Here is a 22,886-nt window from a genome sequence, read left to right on the forward strand (position 1 = left end):
TCTTTTTAATTTTTGAATGATTATGAAATTTGAGTATTAGTTAAAGATATCATTTTTTGAAGATTATTTATAATAATTTTTCATTTCTTTTCCAGAAAATACAACAATTTGTCCTAGTCAAGAGGATATCAATGAACCAGAGTCTGAGCTTTATCAAAATGTGGCCATCAGTAACCAAGTAGGCAATACAAAATTTTACCTTTTTTACTGTATCTTAAGCTATCAACTCTTTTATTAGTCACATTCTTATACTTCCACTTCAATATAAATTTAGTGGAGGCGCATGGCTTAGTGGTTAGGGTGTCAGCATAAGATTGTGGTTTCAATTCCTGGACCGGGCGACGCGTTGTGTTCTTGAGCAAAACACTTCATTTCACGTTGCTCCAGTCCACTCAGCTGGCAAAAATGAGTAACGCTCCAATGGACTGGTGTCCCTTCGAGCTGGGGAACACATTCGCCATTGAAACCGGGAAACTGGGCCCATGAGCCTGGCTAGGCTTTAAAAGGGCGCATTTATAGGTTCCTTTTTCAATGCCAACTCTCAAATTCACTATCTAGTCTTATTTGACCATAATACCATTTCATTTTTGCTAATTCTTATTATTTGTCCATAATATTTTTGCTTTTCTTTCACAAAATCTTTCCTAATTCTGATTGCTTCCTTAAGAATTTGTTTACTGTTGAACAGATTATAGCTTAATCATTTTTCAGTAACTTGTAACAAGAATTTCATTCATATTAAGATATCAAATTCATTGGAAATTATGGTTTTATCATCTTAGTACTGATTAAAATTCAAGAATTGTTAGGGAAACATATCTTGCTTTTTATTGGATCACACATTTGGTTAAAGAGCTTCATTTCAGTTTCTCATGAATTCCAGATTTCCATATAAATGCTATCCAAGATTGTAGTAAAAAGAGAGAGATACATCACCTGATGAGTTGATAGTGACAAATGTATGGCATTTTTGCAAGCTGTTATTCAAAGTAGCACAAAATGTTATGTGGCCATCCTCAATGATTAGGATAACAGCGACTTCTACTACCATAACCAAGTTAATAAAGTTGTCAAATTAAAAATGTTGGGGTTAAATAACAACAACTTAGACAAATTTAAACATTTTACATTTATATGAATGATTGGATTGTTTGTTAGTTCTGACACTGAGTACTCCATTGCTTACAAAGTCAGAAAACAGCACAGCTCCCATGACTTTCAGAGTTGCTGAAGCATGGAACAAACTGCCTGCGTCAGTTGTTGACTGCCATGACACTGCATCCTTTAAGGCCCTCATGCTTTCCGAAATCCGCCGAAACTACACTGATTATATATAGACTTTAGATGAGTTGTAGTGCACCTGAGCACTGTACACAATTATTATTATTATTATTATTTTAATTGAACTACTTATTTATTCAATTAACATGTAAATGGTTCATCATCATCGTTTAACGTCCGTTTTCCGTGCTAGCATGGGTTGGACGGTTCGACTGGGGTCTGGGAAGCTAGGAGGCTGCATCAGGTTCCAGTCTGATCTGGCAGTGTTTCTACAGTTGGATCACTGCCAGACTCATCATCATCATCATTTAACGTCCGTTTTCCGCGCTAGCACTGGTTGGATGGTTCAACCGGGGTCTGGGAAGCCAGGGGCTGCACCAGGCTCCAATCTGATCTGGCAGAGTCTCTACAGCTGGATGCCCTTCCTAACGCCAACCACTCCGCGAGTGTAGTGGGTGCTTTTTACATGCCACCTGCACAGGTGCCAGGGGTGTCCGGCATTGTCCACGATCGGTTGGAGCTTTTAACGTGCCACCGTACTTTTAATGTGATCTTCAGGCAGAATCAATGCACACAGTGTGACAAAGCTGGCCTTTTGAATTACAGGTACAGTTTATTCAACAGGTTTTCACATGTTGAAACCTATTTCATTCACAAGGCTTTTATCATTTAAATGTCACATACGACACTTGCCCAAGGTGCCATGCTGTGAGATCAAACCTAAGATCTCATCAAACTTTTCAAACACTCAGTCATAATGTCTTTAGTTATACACACACACATACACACACACACACTTGTAAATAATTGGAGTGTTTTAAATTTTCACTATTCACAGGAACACCCTAACAGTGGAGAGAGTTCTGAACCAGTCTTTCAACGTACTTCACCAAGTCTACAGGCAGCTGCTAAACCATCTGAGGATTCTGCAGGCTCAGTAAGTGTTTGCGAAGAGAATGTTTCAGAATATCAGTCATGCCTTGAAGATTCTAGTCTCTATGAAGTACCCCCAAACAACCAGTCCCTTAAAAAGCTTCCAGATGGTATACTATATCAAGTATGTATTCTCTTCTCTTTATTCTTGATTTTTCTTTTCTTATTGTTAAACTGAGTCAAGTTGATAAGAAAACTAAATATTTACTAGCTTTGGATTTAAATCCTATTTATCTCAACTTTCATTTTCATTCTCCTTCAGTCCTCCTCATCATCATCATCGTTTAGCATCCGCTTTCCATGCTGGCATGGGTTGGACGGTGCAACTGGGGTCTGGTAAGCCAGAAGGCTGCACCAAGCCCAGTCTGATCTGGCAATGTTTCTACGGCTGGATGCCCTTCCTAAAGCCAACCACTCCATGAGGAGTGTAGTGGGTGCTTTTTACGTGCCAGATGAGGCTGGCAAACGGCCATGATTGGATGGTGCTTTTTACGTGCCACTGGCATGGAGGCAGTCGGGGCGGCGCTGGCAATGGCTACGTTCAGATGGTTCTCTTATGTGCCACCGGCACTGGTATCACAGCTACGATTTCCATTGATGTTGATCGATTTTGATAACTATGTAAGTTCTTGAACTAGCTTGAGGTTTAAACACATCAGATGAGTAACTCACAGTTCTGAGTTTCAATTCCACAACAGATAATTCAAGAGGCTTAGAGAAATGAGTAGAAGGTCTAACACACCTTACAATTTAAACTCACCTGTTGGTTTTGGAGCAGCTTTAGCAGAGTTCACTTTGTTGCAAGCATTCAGGCCAGACTCCCCCCCACCACCAACTGTTCGTATTTTCTCTACAGTTCTATGAACTGGACATCAACTACATTCATTTCATCAGTCTAGGAAATCCTGTAAAGATCACAGACTCTACTCTTCTTCTTCTAACTTAAAAAAAATGATCACCTTAGTTGTTTTCAGCAAGACAAGGCTGTGTTTTATGTAACGGCCGAATAATCAAAAATTAAGGTGAAAATAACAAACTTCTTCATTACCAGCATTTTTTATCAATGTTCCTTGTAATGTAAAATAGAAGTGTTGTCAGTATTGGCAGAACATTAAGTATTGTTAACATTACAATATTACATTTCAAATGGTCCCAACTTGTAAAATTTTTACTCCAGTTTCACCTGCAACTCAGTCTAGTCTAACTCTAAACTAGACTAAAACTTTGTCTATCTAATTAGATCTGTTGGCCACTGCTCAAACATTTAGGTTTACTTTAGTAGAGTTTATTCCATCATCATGATTGTTGTTTAACGTCTGGTTTGGCTGAGGGCTGGCAAGCTAGGAGGCTGTACCAGGCTCTAATCCAATCTTGCAAAGTTTCTACAGCTGGATGCCCTTCCTAACACCAACCACTTTGAGAGTATAGTGGGTGCTTTTTACATTCCAGTCAGGTGGTACTGGCATCAACCATGCTTGAATGGTGCTTTTTATGTGCCACAAGCACGGGAGTCAGTCAGGCAGTGACCACGCTCGAATGGTGCTTTTTATATGCTACTTGCACGGGAACCTGTCAGGCAGCACTGGCAATGATCATGCTCGAATGGTGCTTTTTACATATCAATGAAAATCATCTTGCTTGAATCATCTTGAATGTTAAGTATTTTACTGAAGGATAATAAAATAAGCAAGTGCCCTTTGACTATGTAACATTTTTTTTTTTATTTTGCATATATCAAGGGAGTTTGTCTGGCTACAACTGAAATTACAGTAGCTTTACTAACATGTGTTTTTAAGACAAGTGTTATTGAATGTAAAATATGACACAGTTTACTCTGTTCTCATAGTTTGGTTGATTGTTGATACACAATGTCTCTGTATTCTGGCAGAAAGGAGACTTTGTTTTTAATCTACAAGCCCGTCTACATTAAAAGAGGTCTGGTAAACAAATCCAAATGTGTCAGCATTACTTTGTGGTTGAGAATTTCACTCTGAAATAACTAGGGAAAAGGTTTATGGTCTCAGGTCAATTGAAAACAGTATAAGTTCCTTTTCCAATGCCAACTCTCAAATTCACTATCTAGTCTTATTTGACCATAATACCATTTCATTTTTGGTGAAACTATGCTGGTTTCCAACTTTCCACTATATTGTCATAACTAGTTGTCTGGCCTTGCCAAAAACAGTTGTATCAATTTGTATCATTCCAACTTTGATTCCATGAGTTCAATGCATCTTCACGATCACTCAGTGTCTCCTCTGTCCAGCTATGCTTTATCATTCCATTGAGCTAGATCAAAACTTGATTTCTTGTATCTTAGTGAACTTTTGTGACTGCTCAGAGTAGAAGACATGCCAGCACGATCCTTGAGGGATCTGTCCTGTGCACTTTTGACTTATCAACATTATTTCATAAAATTGTTTGCAAAGAATTTAAGTGATAATGGCTTCTGAAGTTAATAGCAGCTGCTCTCTCTCAGTAAGCTTTAGTATGCACACCAGGCAACATCAAATCAATGACATACTAAGTCTACAGCTACTTTAGCTACTGACTGATAGACATTCACAATGGATGTATTTCATCCCATTTAAATTGATGCCATGGAACACCCAAGTCAGTATTGTATGACAGCTGACTCTCTTGGATTCATCTGCTCTTTTTATAGGTTTTATTTTTCATTCTGTAAAGTATCCAAATACCTATTTCTTTATTACCCACAAGGGGCTAAACACAGAGGGGACGAACAAGGACAGACAAACGGATTAAGTCGATTATATCGACCCCAGTGCGTAACTGGTACTTATTTAATCCACCCCGAAAGGATGAAAGACAAAGTCAACCTTGGCGGAATTTGAACTCAGAACGTAGCGGCAGACGAAATACTGCTAAGCATTTCGCCCGGCGTGCTAACGTTTCTGCCAGCTCACCACCCAAATTAAAATATTGAAATACCACCATCCTTACTAAACAAGCTTGTTGGGTTTACTACTTCAGTTAGTGTTAGTCCAGCTATTCACAAACTATACTAGTTTCCCTGGTTACCTGTAACAGATCTCTGACCTGATATTCACTCATTTCCAACCTCTATACATCATACATACAGAAGCATATAACAGTATATTTGGTCTGCTTACATTTCCTTTTATCAGTAATCTGGCTCGATTTTAATTCTATTCTTTTCTGCATTTTATTTAGGTTCAAGCAACACATCCCTATTCACAAGCAGATAGTGATGAATTAACATTTGAAGCTGGTGAAGTTATTGATGTTATTGAACCAGATAATCCTGATGAAATGGTAAGGGAACATTTCTGTTCTGTTATGAGCATATACTCTTTTACTTGTTTCAGTCATTTTGACTGCGGCCATGCTGGAGCACCGCCTTTAGTCAAGAAAATCGACCCCGGGACTTATTCTTTGTAAGCCCAGTATTTATTCTATCGATCTCTTTTTGCCGAACCGCTAAGTGACGGGGACGTAAACACACCAGCATCGGTTGTCAAGCAATGCTAGGGGGACAAACAGACACACACACATATATATATATATATATATATATATATATATATACATATATACGACAGGCTTCTTTCAGTTTCCGTCTACCAAATCCACTCACAAGGCATTGGTCGGCCCGGGGCTATAGCAGAAGACACTTGCCCAAGATGCCACGCAGTGGGACTGAACCCGGAACCATGTGGTTGGTTAGCAAGCTACTTACCACAAATTCCTTCAAATGTTCGAGAGGGTCCATGAAAGTAATTGATAAATGACTTAATTAGCAGTGGTAGTAGATGTTCTGAAAGTGTTGTAGACAGAGTAAGAACAGGGAGGGAAAAGTTCAAGGAGCTATAGCCTTTACTAGCAGCAAAGGACTTCTCCGAGTGAAAGGCAGATTGTTTGATGTTTGTGTGCACAGTACTTTGTAGCATGGTGGCAGGAGAGGAGTGTCGAAGGCAGAGGATGTATAATATGTTGGAAAGAAATGAGGTAAGCATTGCTTTGATGAATGTACAATGTTAGTGTGTATGAAGGAGCGCAGATGTGCTGGAAGGAAAGCTGGATATAAGAGGAATCATTGCAGTGTACAAGAGAGAAGACTACACTAGTATGAACTTGTAATGTGTATGGAGGATGACATTTGGGTAAAAAAAAACGATGGTTCAAGTTGAAGGAAGCTATTAAAGAAGACTAAGGAGGTCACTGGAAGAGTTGATGAAAGCTGACCTCAGGTGCCTTAACTTCTTGATGATGACAAAAAGACAGATTTCTTCAGTTTTGCTCACAGATTTAAAAATTATTTTTTTTAACGAAACAGTTTGAAATTTTGTATACTGGTGTAATTTCTCACACTCAACGCGTTTTTGACAAAATTTCGTATATTAGAAGTTATTTTGTGTTAAAGTTGTATTTGGGTAATTTTAACCAATCAACAACTTGTATTCAACTGAAGGAAGCTACTGCTGTTTGCAATAGTAATCGAAAAGCAACAACTTCCGAGTCATCTCTACTAAATGTCACCACTATGTTCCATTTTATTTTTGTTTACTGCCTGTGTTGCATATTACATGCTTTGTTTTTTGGGGGGTTTTTTTTGTACAAAGAGGCAACCTAAAAGCAAATAAAGCTTGTAGTATGCAACACAGGCAGTAAACAAAAATAAAATACAACAGATTGGTGAAAATAATCACAAAATTAACACAGGCAAATGTACAAAGAGGCAAACAATAAAAATAAAACAAAGTGTGTAATATGCAACTCAGGTAGTAAACAAAAATAAAATATAACAGTGGTGACATTTAGTAGAGATGACTCGGAAGTTGTTGCTCTTTGATTACTATCACCAATAGCAGTAGCTTTCTTCAGCTGAATACACATTAAAATTACCCAAATACAACAACTTTAACACAAAATAACTGCTAATATATGAAATTTTGTCAAAAACGTTGAAAGTAAACTGTGTTCAGTGTGAGAAATTACACCAGTATATGAAATTTTAAACTGTTTAGTTAAAAAAGATTTTTTAATCTGTGAGCGAAACTGAAGAGATCCCAAAAGACTGTAATACTTGAAGAGACACCATGCTGAAGAAAAACTATCCAACCCTTGTAAACATAAAAAAAAAAAAAACAATGATGTAAAATGTTTATGATGGCTGGAGTAGTGATTGGCTTTGATCTACTTAGTGTCATTTTATATATTTTCTGGGTTTTTCTCAATTTTAGGTGCTAAATTTCTCTATTTTCTTAGATTTATCTTTGTGTTTGTTTAAAGTCAATTAAGTAGAAACAAATGGTTGTAGAGTGGAGTAGATTTGATTTTACTCCTTCTTTAATATTTTTCTCTTATTTTTCAATTTGCAGGATGACGGCTGGCTAATGGGAATTAAACAGTCGGATGGTATACAAGGAGTTTTTCCTGCCAACTTCACTAAAAAACTACTTGGTTGATTAAGCAAAGATTACTACATAGTTATTGTTATTGTTGTTGTCAATACTGTTGTCTCCCTGTAAGCCCAGGTGACTACTGTTTTTACCTTGAATTGATTGCTATTTAATCAAGATGCAAGTCATCAAACTTTGCATCGTTCCCTTCCCTTATAGATTTGATCAGTTGTACTTGTGGATTAAAGAAAAACTGAAAAAGATAAACTTTATTAAACATCAAAGATGGACATGCTGAGCTCCATCTCAAGGTAAATCAGAGCTTGTTTGCTATAAGTAACAGGACAGAATATTTGTTGCTACGATTAGTTCACTTTAAATTGAATAACAAATAGAAATCAAACTGGTATCACCTGATAGGTATACAAGGGGAGATGAGTAAAATCAAATTGAAACAACCAGTTAGTCCTACAAAGAAATAGATAAAATGGTGTTCAAATGTTGTTATGTGGTACTAAAATAAAGGCCTGAATAACCTCTGTATGTTGCAGCTTCTCTCATATTCCTTCTCCTTTATTCTTCAGTCTGTTATTCTGTAATGATTTCAGTCAATATTTCATCTTCAAAATTAATCTGGAACATTTCCATTTAGTTTGCCTGGTTAGTTTATTTAGTGTCTATTAAACTATTAAAATTTAGACATAATTGCTATGCACTAGTATTAATTAGCTTTATAAATCTCATTATATACAGGCAATTCGATCATGCTTTGATTGATTAATTAGCAGCTATGTTTTCATTTTTACAAGAACACATAACCCAACTTGCATATCATTTACTTGATTTTCATTTTAACTATCAGGTGGATGTGACTTGGTATTTTGCTAAACATAGGACCTAGAGATTAGAGTTCATCTGATTAGTGTTTTGCTATTGCCAGAGCATGGTTTTAGTATATTCTTGATTGTCAAGAAATGATTTTATGAATCTGTGTTTGGTGAGTGAATATAAGAACACAATTTGTGTTATATGTATTTGATGGTTGAATGAAATTAATCCAACCCAGAAGCAGTTATCTATTAGATGCCTTAATTATTATTTAATGAGACATGTAGTTAAACCAGAAACAGAACAGTTATTTCATTAGTAACTTGTTTGATTTGCATACATTTGTATGTATATGTGTCTGTAAGAGTGCATAGATATGCACCTGTAAGCTAGCACTGGTGCTAATGTTTTTATTTTCAATAATATTCAGCTCTACATTGAGATAAAATATTTTCCAGAGATGATAAATATCTGCATAATAATACGGTCTTCCATTCGATTTGAATTTCTTGTTCCAATTTTTATTTTTTTATAGCGTCAACCTTTGACATAGTATAACTTTACTAATTCCAAGCAGATTGCCACTCTTGTTGTGGGACATAAATTTTATAGCATGATTTCATATTTCAGCTCCATCACAGAACTTGTGTAGTTAAGCAAAAAAGATATCTCTGCTGAGGTAGAACTTTCTATCACTTGCTCTAGACTCTATTGTGTTTACTGTGTAAAGCATGCAAACATACCCAGTCTGTGATTTTTTCTCCCTATCGCATTTTACAAATGAACAATGCAGCTATTTAACTGGAATTAATACCAGGTCCAACGTTGATTTCAAACTAACTACTAGTCTATATACTTCTGGTAGTTCCTGTTCTATATCATCGATTTTGTTTGTGTATGTGTGTGTGTGTATGTGTTTTATCATGTGTATATATATATTTTTTAAATGGATATTAAGCTGAAGGACCATTTTTTTAGTTTGATCCAGAACCACAAATAAAATATGAAACTTTTCTATGTAAAATATCCAATACTGAATTTATTTCTCACTTTAAATCATTTACCTCTGTGTGGTGTTTGCGTATCTTTTTTCTGTTTGTGTGTACATTTGTATGTCTGTGTGCGCATATCTGTAATATATATATGTGTGCGTGTGTGTATGTAACACTGACCTTTATTTCTTAATAAACAAAATGTATGTATGTGTATATATACATAAACATATATACTCACACACACACACACATAATTAAAAAAAGAAGAACAAACTATTTTTATGTCATTTACTGCTTAAAGAAAAAAAATATGATTAATTGTTAAAAGTTGGAGAGGAAACAAGCCTGTTTTACTTTGAATTTCAAACTATCAATCTCCCAGTCTCTGTATTTCTAGCTGTTGGCTTAGAATACTCTTTAAAAAGAAATACAGACTTTATTATACATTCATTATTATGGCAGAATTGATAGAGCAGAAGACAAACTACCTTGCAGTTTATAGTTATATCCCTTCACATACTGAGTAAGAATCCCACCAGTGTCAATGTAGCCTTTCATCCTTTCGGAGTCGATAAAAAAAAATAATACAAAATACCAAATAATACTGGGGTCGATATAATTGACTGTTCTGTTCCCCAAAATTTGTTGGTTTTCGTTGTGCCTATGTTAGAAATTATTATTATTATTGTTATTGTGGTGATGGTGGTATTGGTGGTTGATCTATAGTGCAATGGTCTGTGTTGTCAGTGAACAAAACTTTTCATCCTGGTTTGGTTTCCTATTGACTCCACTTGTTTGCTAATGTGTTTGCATAAATTCTCATTTTCCCACTTTTGTATTTTTGAGACAAGATATCTCTTTCCAAATAATAAAAAAAAAATGGTTATTATTATTATTATTATTATTATCTTTATAGGGCAGAATTATTAGAGCATCAAAAATATATATTTGCAGCAATCTGGCTATTTACATTTTGTGTTCAAATCCTGTCGACTTATAAAATAAAGTACCAGTCAAGTACTGGAGTTGACTTAGTCAACTAACCCCTCCCCTCAAATTTCTGGTCTTGTGCCTATGCAAAAAAAATTATAAGGTAGATGCAATGTTTCTTCTGCTTTTTTTTTATTTTCTGAATTCAAATTCTACCAAGGTCAGTTTTGCCTTTCATACCTTTGGGGTCAATAAAGATAAAGTACCAGTCTAATACTGGGGTTGATGGCATCAACTAAGTTCCTTCCTTCAAAATCTCTGACCTTGTGCTTAAATTAGAAACCATTGTTATAATTGAAGCTCTTAATATTACAAAGATTCCTATTATTGCCTTTTATGAGTCACTATAATTCTGCCAGTACAGAACTTAGTTGTATCAATACAATTAATGAAGTAATTACTACCTATAACAACTATAAACTGAAGGTATTGAAGTGGTCTCTACATAGATTCTTTATCTGTTAGAAATAGCTGCTAACTCTCCTTCAAGTTATCCCATACTATGTGGTTCAAGATTATACTATCCAATGTGACAATTTGGTCATACTTGAAACACCTTTGCTCATAATGTCTGAACAAACAAGGAGGGCTAACTTGGAGCTAAGCAAGAACAACAAATTGAAGACGGTCACCATCTGTATAATTGAATATCTAGGAATAGTAGAGTGTCAAATGAAATGGTACCTTGTATTAACTAGTTATGACCTGAGATGAAAACCCACCAGCAATGATTTTTGCCTTTCATCTCTTTACAATGGTGTGAATAAAATACTAGTTATATACTAAAGTTGATATGTGTGTTTTATTTTCAAAATCAGACAGCTTTATATTACTACTAGCAGTATCGCCCGGCGTTGCTCGGGTTTGTAAGGGAAATAACTATATAAGCATTTTTAGAGAGTTATAGCCAAAAAATAGCAAAAAAAATGCATCAAAAATTATGGTAAATTTTTTTTTAAATCGTTGACTCATCATAGACATTTTTAGAGAGTTACTTCCCTTATATAATAGCGAAAAAATGCATTAAAATGGAAAAAAATTATGGTAAATTTTTTTTTAAATCGTAGATTCATGCTAATACCCAGAAGGGCTCGATATGAATCACGACTATAAGATACCCGCTTTTGGTTAAACTGCACCGCAAAATGTGGGAGTAGTTAGGAATCTAAATCGTAGGAGACAGACACTCACACAACTTCACTTTTATATATAAAGACTGTCCTCAAGGACAGTGAGCCGACAGAAATGGTAGAACACCAGATTAAAATATCATACGGTGCTTCGTTTTGCTTCTTTCTAAGTTTAAACCTTATTGGGGTTAATTTTTTTTTTTCAACTATCAATAAAATAATACATTGGAGTTGATTTCAATGACTACTCCTCTGTACACTTTATAAAAATTTTCACTTTTCCTTGTCAAAGTAACAATAATTGTTTCTAATTTAGGCACAAGGCCAGCCTACTAGGTTTGATTTTACTTTTCATTTGCTGATAAAATAAGTATTACAACAGTGTCAATTCATTCTAGAATTGAATTGTAATTGTTCCTCTACAAGCTATAAGATTTAAAAAGGGAATTAAAACAAAAAAAGGAGTTTTTACTAGGGTGGCTCAGTATTCAAACGGGTAAGATATGGACTTGGTGCACTTGCACTTTGTCACAGGTACTGTTTAGTTCTTCAGCAAGATACTTTACAATGCTTAAGACTACATTGTTATCAGCATTTGTAGTAGTAGTACTATTATTACTAACATTTCTAAAGATTTTAACCCAACATCTCATTTCAGTCATCAATACTCTTGTTGTGACATACCTTTTTGCATTTAAACATCTGCAAGTGTATATATATCTGAGATTTATTGGCTGTATATAATCCTTATTTGGATATTATTTTGTTTATCTTGCAAGGTAGCAATTTAAAATAAAATTTTAATCATTGTTGAAATTTATCTTGTTTTTCCCCCAATCATACAAGTCCAATACTCTATTTTGCTCATGCAAGCTGAAGTTTTGTTGTTTATCCTTTATTTCAATTTTCGATAAAGGTTTTATTTTATTTAACATAAGAAGAAATGAAATAGAATTGTGTATTTGGTCCCTTCTTGGCAATGCCAATCTATCAAATGTACTCCCCCATGCGGTAAACAAATTTATCTTTCATATTGATGTGCTGATTTACTAATCCAAAGCTAATGAGTTCAATTCTTACATTATACCCTTAGGCTGGGACAAATAGTTGAACTCGACTATATAACTGAACAACGACTGCAATGAACTCACCAGTTTGGGAAGATTTGGGTGCTTTTTGGGCACAGAACCATCCTTCTCAGATTAAACAAAGAAAAAAAAATCAAGGTCACCCCTGATTTACAACTGAATAATTGTAATTATGAATGATGGCTTGTAATATTTCTCATGAAAAACGTGGAAAAATTATGTCTAAAACAAACATTAAAAAAGCTATAAGCATTCAGGTAGTTTTTGTGATCAGATCTTATGAATTCAACTTTTGTATAAAAGTTTTTATGGCTAGTATGCTTAAAGTCCTAAACCATTTGCCTTTTAGGTGTCTTATTTCAGCTAAGCTGCTTCACTTAATGAACTCAATCAAAAATACAATCCCAGTTGTTAATCAGTGTAACTGAACCTATCTTGAAGAAAATATCAAAAGATATATAATTTGAATTTTTGTGGTGGCTTTTGAAATTTTCTTTTAGAGCTTTTCTGATAGTTGTACTATTTTCAGTTCTAAACATTTCTAATTTGCAGCTATACAAAAATTAACAGTAAAATGGGTGCTAATGTTCTTGATGTAATGAACCAAAACTCTTTAATTAATTATAATTATATATCATTAATGATAAGAGCAGTTAATATATGAGATGCAGTGAGGAGTGAGTTTGGCCTTTAGCAATACAGGAACTAAAGACTTGTTCCAGTCTTGCTAGACTTCATCAGCAAAGCATTGCCTTACTGTTACTGCAAGATCTTGGGATTACTGGGGAGAAATAAAATTTCTTGTGAATGTAATAACTTAAAAGTATAACTAGAAGGGGTAAGAGCGAAATACCCAAGGATGCCTGCTGCACAAAAACAAAATCTTAATAGTAAAATGCAAGCTAGCTCACTAGCTTACTTGATGTAGTAAAACCATAACTAAAATTACACAAAGATTAAATAAGGTTGAGACTTCAACTTTACCTGGATAAACTTTCAGCTTGAGTCAAAATAGCTGTGCCTATTGCCACTGATTTACTGTTCTCTCATTATTTTGTGCTGTTGCTCAGTTTTCAACAAGCCTACAATATGTTTACATATTTAAATTGTGAACATACTAGACACTACTACGTGATATACTACACCACACTAGAACTACTGATAAATGTTCTTTTATTTTACTTTGTCTTTTGACTGTCAACTCAGGTTACCTAATAGTTATTATATTTAGTTTCACATTTGTTCAACTTTTAAAAGACCAAAAATGTCTTATGACAAGCTTTTGTGATTGTAATAGTTGGATGATGGCCTACAATTGAAGTCATTAACTGCTTTAGTAATTTAAACTTGTCAGATAATTAAGGACAGCATTGTACTAAAGTTGAACAACCCTTTTTCTTTTTCCTTCTTCTATAATGAATATTGAATTTCATTTAATCTAAATAAATCTGGCAGCAATATACTTTTGATGTTTTCTGAATGAGTGACATTTTAACAAATACAAAATCTCTGATAATTAATTCTTTTAAACAGAATCAAAAAAAATAATGTATTAACTGAAATGTCTATCTAATTTTTCACTATTCTTTATCTTTCGGTATAATTTACCAATTTATTTCATCTCACTGTAATTGTGTTGCCTGCATAAGGAAAGTACTTCTATTTGAACTCCAGTATCCTACTACGCCTCCATACTGAATTGAACTTGCTCCTATCTAGCTTCATTTACTAATGCTTAATATCCAGAAGAAGAATATTTAAGACTTTTCCAAGTAAACTGTAGTTAATGGCAGGCCTACCTTAATATGATGAGATATGGTACAGCTTTGTAGCATATATTCAATGACATGAGGTTTAGGATTTTCTTTGTTTGTTTTTAATTTGGAATTTTATTTTTATCCTTGAGCTTCGCTACTTAAATAATTTATTTAAATTTAATTTATCTGAGCATTACTCAATCTCTAAAAATGTCTCCTAACTAAAGAAAATGCTCTCTGTATGTATCATTTTAAGAGGACAAGGTTTATTATTAAAAAAAAAAAAAAGATAACAAAAAGAAAAAGAGAAATTACTCAAATTTTTTTAATCTTCAGTATCTGGTAATGAAATTTTGAATAACTGTTCATCTGGAAAGTATTCTTTAAAATGTTCATTGTTAAATGTTAGGTCTTCTCTCTCCCATCATATACACACAGCAACTTTATTTATTTAACTCCACTAATCATCTCTCAAACCCCTTGACAAAAATTTGTATGAAGTCCTAACTGTTGTACTTAATACCCGCCTTCAAATAATTTACCATCTCTGTCCCTAACCCCACCCCCATTTTGTTACCCCCGAGAAGAAAAAAAAAACATTGAAAAAAATCAAAATATTGGAAGTGGTTTTTTTTTTTTTTTTCTGCTTCAGTTTCCTTTCAGGAAGTTAATTTGATGGCCCTAAATTGCCAATCAAATTTCTATCAGTACTGTGTACACTTGCAATTTTCTTCTAAGCTTTTAGCTCTTTGGTCATAGAAACCCATGTTAAGGGTAACCAATGCTACAATATATCTTTGGCTAAGCCCTTTGAGTTTCCATTGGTCCTGCCGAATAAGCTGTAAGGAGGTACAGTAGGAGCACTAATAATTTGTTAGTGTTTTCTCTCTCTTTTTTTTTTTTTTTTTTTTTTTTTTTTGAAAATTTGTATCAGTATATGTTTGATATAAAATTCTTACATATACAGTTTTGTTAGAAGAAAACATGAAATTACAAGAATTCAGTTTCACTATAATGAACAGGATTCAAATTTTGATTGACAAACAGTAATGTTACTGTTAAGACTGAATGTGTTTTCATCATTCGAGTCCTCCTGTGCACGCATATGTAAGCTTTGAGACAGATGGCTTCCTTCTGCCAGGCAAATTTGCTTTAGATTAAACTTTATAAAGGTAAAATCATCATTGGACTCTCAACAACCTCATGGGTTACAGAACATACCATTTTGAAGAATGTACTGCAATGTAAGAATTTCGTTTAAAAAAAGAAAAAAAAGGACAATCTCATTACTATTGTAGATATTTCATGAGTTTTTTTTTTTTTTTCTTTAGTTCTGTTTATACCCATATTTCAATCAGTTTGTATTTGTTAAAAAAACAGAATAAGAAATCTGTTTGGCTTAATCTCTTTTCAATTTAATGCCTCTTGGCCTTGTTGGTGGATACATTTATGAACTTCAGTTTGTGAATGATTTAATTTCTTTATCTATTTTTTGAAGTGTAATTTATTCCAGATCGCAGTTTATTACGGCATTTTAATAATGTCAGCTTTGACTTCCAAAAATAAAACTCCAATCTTTGCAACTGTTTCTTCTTTCTTTGCCTGAGTTATTTTTGTTTGAATACTCCTAAATTCTGATCAAGTAAAACTATGCCATAAAGGTAATCAGTGTAGCAAGTCATAAAAGGCGGCAATATGAAAATTGTTGGTATCCCATTGGTTAAAATTACTGCCCATATACGAATTCTAAACTTTTGTCAAATCTTTCACGAAATACAGCTCTTAGAATTCGGATATGAGCAGTTATAAAAACCCTGATTTTTGGGAAATTACTCGGTGTTCGTAGGATGTTACTAAACTCCACAACACTCGCTCATTGAGATATTGGCTATTTTTTATGCCATATCTATGATAAAAATCCAACAAGACTTATTTGAATTGTTGTGAACTTTATTAAGTATGAAGGATTTGCTAGTGTGAATTTTAAGTCATAATTCTCTACAACAAAATGACTTTACTTTCCAATTGTACTATAAATGCTAAATGTACATAAATAAACTAATGTAGTAATTATTTTCTCTTTCTTCATGTTCTTCAACTTGTTAATGAAATTTATTTCTGCAATTATGAAACTGTATTTTTTATAGCGGTTAAAAGAACACGAATTTATCTATCTTCAACATACATGCACGCATAAAATGTCAGCATTTCAGATAATATATTTCTCTCTATGGCGTTTATGTAGCTGGAGTCAGGATTTATGTATAATGATAACACTTATAAGTGTTGTGTTTATCAATATATATTCCTACTTCAAAAATAAAATATATTTCTGGCTCCTGTGTAGTTGGCACGTAAAAAAACACCATTTGAGCGTGGCCATTGCCAGTACTGCCTGACTGGTGGCACATAAAAGCACCCACTACACTCTTGGAGTGGTTGGCATTAGGAAGGGCATCATCCAGCAGTAGAAACTCTGCCAGATCAGATTGGAGCCTGGTGCAGCCAACTGGTTCACCAGCCTTCAGTCAAATCGTCCAACGCATGCTAGCATGGAAAGTGGATGTTAAACAATGATGATGTGATTTCTTATCTATTTCCAAATAGGATACATAAAAGTAGTGTTACACAAACAGTAACCAAACCAGCTATAAAATCAGTAAAACATTCAATGATTATTAACTGAGTGATGCTTTCTACAGGAAATATTTCAAATTTTGACACAAGGCCAGTAATTTGGGGGGAGGGAGAGTTAGTCAGCTACAGTACTATTTTATCAACCCCAAAAAGGTGAAAATGTAAAGGAACAAATATCACAAACCACTTTTGTCAAAGCTTTAACAATTCTACAAGTTTATCCCCTTGTTGATAATTTCTCTAACTTGCCACTACAAAATTTGGAGGCTTATATAGAATCAAATGATAAAGATATACATTAAAAAGAAATGATGATGCAATCCTATTGACATAAGACAATTTCTAGGGCCAATAAAAGAACCAAGATTCCCCTGAAACAAAGGGATAGTACATTCTTGAATTACTCTTTGACTTACAGACTTACATTTAGAATGGTCCCATGCACTCTTGCCCTCTCACCTAATAATAATAATAATAATCATTCAGCTAAGTTTTTTAACAGTCTTATGGGCTTTAAATTTGAAGTTGTTGGTGCTCCCTATTTTTCTCAGTTTATAGATTTACTATTGGTTGTGCCAAATATAAACTGACCCTTCTTAATACTCTAAATTGTCTAAAAAAAAAAAAATTAATTTTGAGGTTGAAGAATGTTTAAAAATTTTATTTTTTTATAAATCTTATTTTTAAAATGTCTTTTATTGCATTAAATTTCCTTTTTCAAATATCCAAATTTTAAAAGAAAAAAATCCTAAGTGTTTTAATATTAATACTCTTTCCATTTTATATTTCTACTAGCAGTATCGCCCGGCGTTGCTCGGGTTTGTAAGGGAAATAACTATAAAGCATTTTTAGAGAGTTATAGCCAAAAAATGGAAAAAAAATGATGGTAAATTTTTTTTTTAGTTAAAAAGGTCGACTTGCGTCCCCTAGACAGTCTGTGGTTTGTGTTTCTGATTCTCAACCCCATGTCGAATTTATCGATTTTTTTCAGAACTGGGGGAACTTTTCAAAATTTTCGCTGCGTTAGTTTTGAATTATGACATTGGGCTATGTGTGTGTCAAGTTTCATCAGAATCGGTTGAAAGCCGTGGTCAGGGTGAGGGTACAACCTGACAGACACACAGAAACACGCACAGACAAACTGCCGTTTATATATAGAGAGATTTAATGCTCTCAACATTAAATACAAGAAATATTTTCTCACTACATAATTTCGAGCTCAATTTTTAATGCTCCCTGTTTTAAATATGTTAATACTTGTTCAACAATACAATATACTGGATATGGCAGACTTACATAACATGCCTGAGTAGTTGCTTGGCACAATCATCAAAGTGTTGCAGCATTTGATCCACCTCTTTGGTTCTGAGTTCAAATTCCACTGAAGCCAACTTTACCTTTCCATGAGTACAAAGCATTGTACTCACCAATAACAACACTGAACACCTTTTTGATCTCCATGTGTCTAACACACGTGGACATGCCTACAAAGTCAGAAAACAACACAGCTCCCATGACTTTCGGAAACATTTCTTCACGCTAAGAGTTGCTGAAGCATGGAATAAACTAAGGCCCTCATGCTTTCCGAAATCCGTCGAAACTACACCTGATTATATATACACTTTAGATGAGTTGTAGTGCACCTGAGCACTGTACACAATGTTTATTATTATTATTATTATTATTCTTTATGGAGCCAAAACCTAGACTAGGAAAAAGGAGCTTCGCAATTGTTTTGATGATACATACATTATACTTCTGATGAAGACTGAAACCATTTTACAGTGAGCACAAGATCAAAGAAGAGATTTTATGGATACATTCCATGAATCTGTATTATTTGTTGCTCAGTACAGGATAAAGAAAGATGAAGTTCATCAAAATAAAGTAATAAATACTAGGATTGATTCTTTTCTCCTCAATATCTTCTGTATTGTTTAGGACTTGGGGAAAAGGGACCACTAACTGTAAAACTTTTTATTCAGGACAATCATTTCCATTCTGTTGCAATCGAAGAATATTGTCACTGAGGCTCTGGCAGGGTATAACAAATGATTATGTTATTTAGAAAACAGTTAAAGTGGCGAGCTGGTAGAATTGTTAGTAAAAAATAAATAAATGTGCCCTTTTAAAGCCTAGCCAGGCTCATGGGCCCCGTTTCCATGGCGTACGTGTTCCGCAGCTGGACGGGACACCAGTCCATTGCAGCGTTACTCATTTTTGCCAGCTGAGTGGACTGGAGCAACGTGAAATGAAGTGTTTTGCTCAAGAACACAACACATCGCCAGGTCCAGGAATCGAAACCACAATCTTACGATCATGGTGCTGACACCCTAACCACTAAGCCACGCACCTCCACAGAATTGTTAGTGTGTTGAATAAAATGTTTAGAGTCAATAAAATAAGTACCAGTTGAGAACAGGAGTTGACGTAATCAACTTACCCCTTCTCTAAAATCGCTTGCTGTGTGCCAAAATCTGAAACCAGTTAAGGAATCTGTTATTATTGTAGAACAAAAAATAAACCCCCAAGTTTTTGATCCAGTTGTTAGACCAGGTTCAAGTCAATTCACTTAACTTATACTATTAATAAGGATGCAGCATGACTAAATGGTTAATAAGTTTAGTTTGCAACCATGAGATCTTGGGCTTGATTTCACTGCATGGCATTTTGGGCATGTGTCTATTACCATAACCTTAAGTCAAACAATCATGGTGGAGGTACATGGCCTAGTGGTTAGAGCAGCGGACTCGCGGGTTCGAATCTCAGACTGGGCGATGTGTGTGTTTATGAGCGAAAACACCTAAGCTCCATGCGGCTCCGACAGAAGGTAATGGCGAACTTCTGCTGACTCTTTCGCCACAACTTTCTCTCATTCTTTCCTCCTGCATCTTGCAGCTCATCTGCGACGGACTGGCGTCCCGTCCAGGTGGGGAACCTATACACCAAGAAACCAGGAAACCGGCCCTTATGAGCCAAGCATGGCTCAAGAAGAAGGAACAAAAAAAAAAAAACAAGCATGACATTTCTTAGTAACATATTAATCAGTTCAACAAGTGTAGAATAAGAGAGTTAAAAAGTAAAATATTAACTTATTACTCTGAGAATATTCCTAGGTAAGAGGGTTCTATACATCTACCACTCAATTTTGTTACTCAGAAATAATTAGATTTAGTCTTTAACAAACTGCTCAGCAGAGTTTTTGAGTAGATTCCTACCAACAAATAAATATATTCAAGATTGCTAGGTCATTAAATTCTTCCAGTTCCAGACTCTCAGATATCTTGTGACTATTAAAATATCACTGTACTTTGATTATGAGATAGCATATTCAAGAAAAATGCTCACTAACAGGCAATCCTGAGATATCTTGCAATAGTACCTTCTTATATATTTAGTTGTCATGTTAGATTTTAATAGCAAATATTTTACTATTATTGGTAACTTCTGGGTTTTTTCTTTTTCTTTTGCTCATAACTGGTACTTATTTTATTGACTCTAAACATTTTATTCAAGTTTAGAGTGGTGACTCTAAACATTTTATTCAACGCACTAACAATTCTGTGGAGGTGCGTGGCTTAGTGGTTAGGGTGTCAGCACCATGATTGTAAGTATGGTTGCAATGCTTAAAAAGTTTGCTTCCTAACTACATGGCTTTGAGCTCAACTCCACGTCTTCTACAATAGCCATGGGCTGACCAAGATCTTTAAGTGGGTTTGGTGGACAGAAACTGAAATAAACTAATCATATATAAAACGTTTGTGTCTCTTTGTCTTGACATCATATGATGGTTGTAAAGCCAGTGTTACTCATTGTAAAAGCAGTGTTGTTTGTTTTCAGCCTTTTAGAAAAGCATGGTGAATATTACATTGCTTGGAAAGAGGAGGGGCATCTGACTCAGAAAATCTGCCTCAACAAAGTCAACCTGGCCCATGCACGCGTGGAAAAGTAAATGACCCTGAGTTAAATGTGAAAGCTTTGTCTCAGGGTGTTAGCAGTATAGAAAATGAAATAAAAGAGGGGAATATAGATAAACAAATGGAGAGACCCATGCATCATCATCATCATTCAACGTCCATTTTCCATGCTGGCATGGGTTGGACTGATTGACAGGAGCTGATCAGCTGAAGGGCTGTTCAGGCTCCATGTCTGTTTTGGCATGGTTTCTATGGCTGGATGTTGGTAATATTTACAGCAATACATATTGCCATACAGTTGTGACCATCATATTGTTCTTTTTGAGTCTTTCCCATGTCTGCTTTATCCTCTAAATTAATTTTTGAAAAATTTTTTCATGCAAGTTTCAGAACTTGCATAAACATTAGAAATACATTCTATAAGTGTACTTGTTCCTGCAGTATTCTCAGTAATTAAAATACATCTTTGGCCAATAATTTAGAAAAGAAAATCTGTAAAAACCATTTATAACAGGATATGGGTCACTGGAGATATTGATTGCTTACAACCAATCATACATAGCTAATTTTCCTAATATTTATGGGATACTTTTTACTCTTTTACTTGTTTCAGTCATTTGACTGCAGCCATGCTGGAGCACCACCTTTAGTCGAGCAAATCGACCCCAAGACTTATTCTTTGTAAGACCGGTACACACCAGCATCGGCTGTCAAGCAATGTTGGGGGGACAAACACAGACACACAAACATACATATATACGATGGGCTTCTTTCAGTTTCCATCTACCAAATCCACTCACAAGGCTTTGGTCAGCCCAATGCTATAGTAGAAGACACTTGCCTAAGGTGCCACACAGTGGGACTGAACCCGGAACCATGTGGTTGGTAAGCAAGCTACTTACCACACAGCCACTTCTGTGCCTATACAGATGTTGACTTAGTTAAGCTTTTTTCTTTTGTTATTAAGATTTAGATTCTTTGTTGTAGATTTTGTATTTTATGCTGCTAGATTTCTTTTTGGGTTCAATATTTGCATTACATCTTACTAAAAAACATTCATGTTTTGCAGCCTTTATCAGTGTTTATTTGCAAATGTTTTGAAAATTTGCTTCAGACACAAGGCAGACAACTCATTCTTCTATTTTGGACTTAAATCATTAACAAAATACATCACAAAGACTGATTTAACTGTGTCACCACCCTTGATTCTTAAAAAAATAACAGGAGGAAGAAAGAACAGAAAGTAAAAGATATAAAGAATGAAATGTCTAGAGAATGAACATAGCCTTGTTGACTTCAAAATGCTTGACTGCCAGATGTTTTGAAGCTTGTTGTAGGCTCTCCAGGTTGGCACCTTTGTATATAAGAAAATAATTCTTATTATCAGCAACATAAGAACAAAGGTACTTGAAGTTACTGACCTCCTTGGATTGTGTGCCTTTGTTAGAATAAATCAGCCAGTGGTTTTCACAATCACTGATGGCCATGTATTCAGTCTTCTTTGCTTTTAGAAACACTCCAACTTTGACTGCAACATTGTCAAAGAATGTTAACAAGTCTTAAGCATCACACAGTCGATTAGGTGTTATGAGTAAAGTCATCATCATTGTCAAGGATCAGAGACATTCAGGTTTTGATCACCTCTGTTTGAGAGTAACATTTGTTTAGGTTGGTTTGCTTTGGAGCATCTGTACACAGCATTCTTTATGGAGCCAAAACCTAGACAAGGAAAAAGGAGCTACAAAATTATTCTGATGGTACATACACTATGCTTCTAAAGAAGACTGAAAACATTTTATGGTATGAGCACAAGAACAAAGACGAGATTTATGGACATGTTTCACCAATCTCTACTACTGTTGCTCAATACAGGATAAACTTTGCTATTATGCTGAACACAAGGCCATATTAAGTGTTATATTTTGGAGATTTCCCTACCCTAACAG

General features: G+C 34.7%; 1 protein-coding gene and 1 long non-coding RNA gene across 3 annotated transcripts in view; one reads left to right on the plus strand and one right to left on the minus strand.

Annotated features, from left to right (window-relative positions):
• LOC115210848 (myc box-dependent-interacting protein 1) overlaps positions 1-15,974 on the plus strand; it is a 165,995-nt gene extending 150,021 nt beyond the window's left edge. Inside the window, exons 11-15 of one of the 2 annotated variants that reach the window (XR_004998910.1) lie at positions 96-178; positions 2,120-2,338; positions 5,410-5,511; positions 7,578-7,733; positions 12,635-15,974. Coding sequence is in view for 1 of the 2 variants with exons in the window: in XM_029779604.2 (XP_029635464.1) it covers positions 96-178; positions 2,120-2,338; positions 5,410-5,511; positions 7,578-7,664 (491 nt within the window). In the remaining variant the exon portion in view is untranslated. Of the gene's footprint in view, positions 1-95; positions 179-2,119; positions 2,339-5,409; positions 5,512-7,577; positions 10,287-12,634 lie in introns of those variants that run through there. The other variant, XM_029779604.2, reaches the window with a different exon arrangement.
• Positions 11,217-11,874, minus strand: LOC118763152. The gene is made up of 2 exons (XR_004998911.1): positions 11,629-11,874; positions 11,217-11,246 (listed from the first exon to the last, which is right to left on the minus strand). It is a non-coding gene; the product is annotated as an uncharacterized LOC118763152 (long non-coding RNA).
• Positions 15,975-22,886: the final 6,912 nt, after the last annotated feature.

This window comes from Octopus sinensis, linkage group LG4 (genome assembly GCF_006345805.1).
Source record: "Octopus sinensis linkage group LG4, ASM634580v1, whole genome shotgun sequence".
NCBI lineage: Eukaryota > Metazoa > Mollusca > Cephalopoda > Octopoda > Octopodidae > Octopus > Octopus sinensis.